This window comes from Orycteropus afer, unplaced genomic scaffold (genome assembly GCF_000298275.1).
Source record: "Orycteropus afer afer isolate SDZICR_OR568_19922 unplaced genomic scaffold, OryAfe1.0 scaffold00209, whole genome shotgun sequence".
Lineage (NCBI taxonomy): Eukaryota > Metazoa > Chordata > Mammalia > Tubulidentata > Orycteropodidae > Orycteropus > Orycteropus afer.
Window position 1 is genome coordinate 5,360,841 of NW_006921796.1, and position 5,090 is coordinate 5,365,930.

Sequence of the window (5,090 nt, forward strand, 5' to 3'; positions counted from 1 at the left end):
TATCTACTTTAACATTAAGTAAATCAGCATTTCAGAAGAAACGTTTATTTTATTTTCTTGGCCCAGGCTGTGACCTAAAGAGAGTTGCTTTGGTTGAATACATGCAAGCTGTTTCAAATAGGAGAATAACCACTTTGGCTTTCTTTCTGCTTCAGGTATTGGTGGCAATTTGGTGGCCATTCAGGCTAGCAGGATTTCTACCTACCTCCATTTACACAGCATTCCAGGAGAACTGCCTGATGAGCCCAAAGGTGGTTACTACCCGTTTAGAACTTTCTTTGGTCCAGGTATGTGCTTTTAAATTTTTGCATATTTTCTGTCAGAAATTATTACTCTGAGATTGTAAGTAGGCAGCATTTGTTGAATACATATTTTTTGGGATGTGTATTACACAGTTTTTCTGTTTCTGAAGGCTGATCTCAGAGAACAAAAAGTCATTTGAATTAATTCTGCAGTTGCTGAGAAAATGTGTATACTTTTCCCCTTTTATCCCTTTCTCTGAGATATCTTTTTTATGGATCAAGAAAGAACTTTATGCACATGAGAAAGCATTGCTAAGTAATTTAAGGAGGTAGACATAATGCCTTTCATATAGTAATCCTGCAGGCCTTTCTCAATGCAGGCATTCAATGCCAAACAGGATAATGGGCGTAGCCTTAGTTATAAAGAACATTGCATTGTTCATATCAACCAGGCATGTGATTTCAAAAAACTAAGACCATAATTTCTAAAGCCCAAAATTCTTGTCACTTTTTTCCTGATGAAAGTAAAAGTGATTATTGGTTTTTGAATGAAGATTCCCAGCCTTCTTCTATCAGCTATAGAACTCTAAAGGAATAAATACAATTGAAGCATTCTAACACTTTAAGAACTTTATATATTCTCTTTTGTCTTCCCTCTGTTTTTAAGATGGATATTAAAATCTGACAAGTGATCTTCGTAGCAAATTTTTACCGAGCACCTTTCATTTAATTATATAACATATATTGGGAATTTCAAAGAATTCAGTGAATTTTACATAGTTGACATGTATTTCTATCAGTTGAACTTTTTGTCATGCTGTGTAGTATAGGAGCTCTGGGGGCACAGTGCCTAAGGCATTTGACTGCAAACCAGAGGCTGACGGTTCAAACCTATCAGCTACTCTTTGGAAAGACGACTGGGCAATCTACTTTCACAGAGATACTGCCTCAGAAACCCAAGGAAGGGTTACTATGAGTCGGATCCCACTCAATGGTGGTGGGTTTTTTTTTTGTTTTGTTTTTTTTTTTAGTTTATGTTATGTAACATAACCCTTCCTTGGGTTTCTGAGGCAATATCTCTGTGAAAGTAGATTGCCCAGTCTTCTTTCCAAAGAGTAGCTGATGGGTTTAAACCACCAGCCTTCTGGTTTGCAGTCAAATGCCTTAGGCACTGTGCCACCAGGGCTCCCATATAGTATAGTAATTAGAATATAATCCTCAAATTTTAATAAACTGTGACTTACTATTAGCTAAATTAAAATGTTGTTTTAATGACTTTTACATTTTATATTACAGGAGTAAATAATAAGTCTGCCCAAGTTCTGCTGCTTTTAGTGATTCCTGGACATTTAATTTTCCTCTACACTATTCATTTGATGAAAAGTGGTCATACTTCTTTAACGGTAATCTTCATAATAGTATTCTTATTTGCTGCTGTGCTGCAGGTAAGAGTTAAAAACCTCTTGAAATATCTTTTATGCTCAGACTGCTATAAAAGTGTAATTATATAAATCTAAAGTCACGTGGTATAATTAACATTTTAGAAATCAACTGAATGCCTTTATATTGATTTGCTTTATAAAACCAATAAGCTCAGAATAACTTTTAATATGATCTGGTAAATGGAACCTTTCAATTACCTTACTTCAGATTATAGTTAGCAATTCAGAGAAAGTCTGGTTTTAATTGAACTAAAAACAAATGTCCATGGTAATCATTATAGAAAGTTAAGTAATCTTATTAACTAATAATATTTACATGAACTCAATCCTCAGTTATTTATTTATTTATTTAATGTACAGTCTAATTTTATGGAAATGAAGAACTGATTCAAATATAGATCCTACCTTAGTGGATGGTTAGTCAGATGGGGCAATAGGTGGTTAAGTCCTCAGCTGCTAACTGAAAGGTTGGTGGTTGGAACCCACCAGCTACTGTGCAGGAGAAGGATGGGACAGCCTGCTTCTGTCAAAATGTGTAGTCTTGGAAGCCCTACGAGCAGTTCTACTCTGTTCTGTAGAGTCGCTATGAGTTGGAATCGACTGGACAGCACTGGTTTTAATACCTTATAATTGTTAATTCCTTAATACATTATACTTTACAAGGTCTTTGCACATGCATAGTTTAATAACCAATGTGAGAGATGTTAATATATACCAAAAATATACACCCAAAAGCCAAAGCAAACTCACTGCCATTGAGTTGAAACCGATTCACATCAGGCCTATTGTTCTGGTTACCTCGTGCCACTCTGACAGGAATATACCACAAATGGGATGACTTTAGCAAACGGGAGTTTATTCTTACAATTTGGAGGCTTTATGTCCAAGTTCAAAGTGCCAGGCTCTAGGGGCTTGGTGAAAGCTTCTCAACCTTGGGCTTCAGCTCTGCCTCCTGCTCCCAGCCCACTGGAGTTAGAAGCTTTTCTTAACTCAGACAGCTGTTGACTGCTGAGACTGACAAACCCAAGGCTGACAAGTAAAAGGCACAGTTCCGATGTTACCAAACCACATGGCAGGCCATTAATTTAAGTCCATTGAAAGTCCCAAGGTCGGCAAAGCATGGCAGGCTGCTGAACAAGGACATGGCTACCTGCGGGGTTCAAGTGTGCCATAAGCTAGAGACCATTCCCAAAGCTGCTGCTTATGTATGGGAAGCAGCTACTCAATTGATTATGGTAGATCCCATCATGAAGTTGATTGCCAGTCTCATCATGGGGAATAACTACATTCAGCTGCCCAGTCACTCAACCAGGCCCAGCCAAATTGGCACACAAACTTAACTACCACACCTCTCTTCTGGAGCCTTTTAAATGGATCCATTTTGCAGTGGTTGCTTACTAGGTCTTCTGCACAACTATTGTCTTGGAATCTCTCTTCGCCATAAACCTGAGGGGTCCCTTTGTCTCTTGTTTGTGTGGGTGATTTCCTGTTTCCTAGCTTCATGTCATTTTTTGGTTTTCTTGTTTTATGTGAATATATTTTACAATAGATTGCTGATCTTTTGCATGTCATAAATCTTTATGCTACACTCTCAGTTAATCAATTGACTGGGTATAATACCCAGTTTCCTTTAGAATTTTGAAGGCATTGCTTTTTGCCTTTAACTTCTTTTGTTAACGTTGAGAAGACTAGTCAGACACCATTTTGACTGTTCATCCCATTGTACATAACTTCCTTTATCTTCCAAGAAGCTTGCAGGATCTTCTCTTTGTCCCTGTTGTTCTGAAATTTCACATTCATGTGCTCTAGTTGGGGTGTAATCTGCCTTGTTTTGCTGGACATTGACTCTTTCAATATAAAAACTCATGTTCTTCAGCTTGAGGAAATTTCTTAGATTATTTATTTGATGATTTTTCTATTTTCTCTCTTCTGTCTAGAATCTTATTTGGAATCTGGAATTCTTGGGTTAAATTTTTCTTTATTGGTCTGTGGTTCTTTATGTTTTTCTTTCTTCTTTCTGGGAGATTTCCATGCCTTTCTAAATCTTTTCTCTGTTGTTTAGTGTACTTTCAGGAAAGAATAGAGTTGATTACATATATTTAACTTGCCTTCTTGTGAAAGACTTAATTTTCAAATTTAAGAAAATAGCCTTTACTTTCAAAATGTGTGATCAGTATATACATATACAAAACTTAAACACTGAGTAGAACTAAAAGATTCTACCTTTCCAATCACATTCTAAGTCAATACTTTGAAATATTTTAGCTGTTTCTTCTTATACTTTTCTATTAGTTTTAAAGTAATATGCAAAAACTGCTAATTTATAAATAATCTCTTTTAGACTTTTGCTAATAAAAGTTAGTAATTTGTGCTATTATGTAACTCTTCATCTTTTCCATAGAGTTATATCACAATTTTTGGTTAAATTAGTTGTCAGTGTTTATATATACCTGATTATACCTACATAAACATTGTTTATTGTAGAGCTAGATAATATACTGTGATTGTATTTCCTTTCTTGTGTTTTTTATTTTCCTTGAGCTTAATTATTGTGTCTTTTTTTCATTTGCATCATTGTCCATAAAACCATCATTAATTTTTTTCCAACTGTTCCAACTTTATTTTTGGCTTTTGAGCATGATTTCTTGCTAACTTCTGATAGTCTTGATTTGGTACCTCCTGAAGTGAGAAATCCTAACTGCTTAAGAAAAGAGATGAATTCCAGTAACTGTTAGAAGAGATATCATTTGAACCTGTCTTTTGAAATCATGTAACATGTAGAAACAGGGATGGGAGTAGATATAGGAATATCATTCCAGTCTAAAGGAACTGATAATAATGATGGCAGTGAAATTAGCTGGCATTCATAGTGTTTCCTATATTCTTGGTACTGTTCTAAGAGCTTTACATATATTCATGTAATGTATTTAATTCTCATGAAAACCCTATAGAATTTGTTCTTTTGATGTACATCAGTGTCTTTCAAAATGGAGTACATGCAAGACAATGCATTGTGTGTAGGAAGAAAAGATTAAAACTTCTATTGAAATATTTTTACCTTATTTGGTTTTTATTTCTTTTTTTAATGCATTTTATTGAAATATAATTTATATACATCTTATTTGTTTTTAATGTCTATTTTCCTATGATTGCTAAGTAATAAACAAAATAGTGTTTGAAAAGTATGCTTAAATATTTTATTAAAGCATTAAGTTGCTAAGTAAAAGGTGTGCAGTTCAAACCCCACAGCCACTGTGGGAGAAAGATGAAGTAGTCTGCTTCCATAAAGATTTGTTTTTTTGGAAAATTTGAACAGGCCCATCACAAAAGAAGAAATTGAACAGGTCATCAAAAAATTACCAACTAAAAAAAGTCCTGGCCCAGATGGTTTCACTGGAGAATTCTA

General features: G+C 34.9%; 1 protein-coding gene across 1 annotated transcript in view; it reads left to right on the forward strand.

The window, feature by feature from the left end:
• The window catches only part of SLC41A2 (solute carrier family 41 member 2), a 213,219-nt gene that overhangs the window by 144,636 nt on the left and 63,493 nt on the right, over window positions 1–5,090 (forward strand). The window contains exons 8-9 of the mRNA XM_007948243.2: window positions 156–287; window positions 1,539–1,687. Of these exons, the coding sequence (XP_007946434.1) occupies window positions 156–287; window positions 1,539–1,687 (281 nt within the window). The remainder of the gene's footprint in view (window positions 1–155; window positions 288–1,538; window positions 1,688–5,090) is intronic.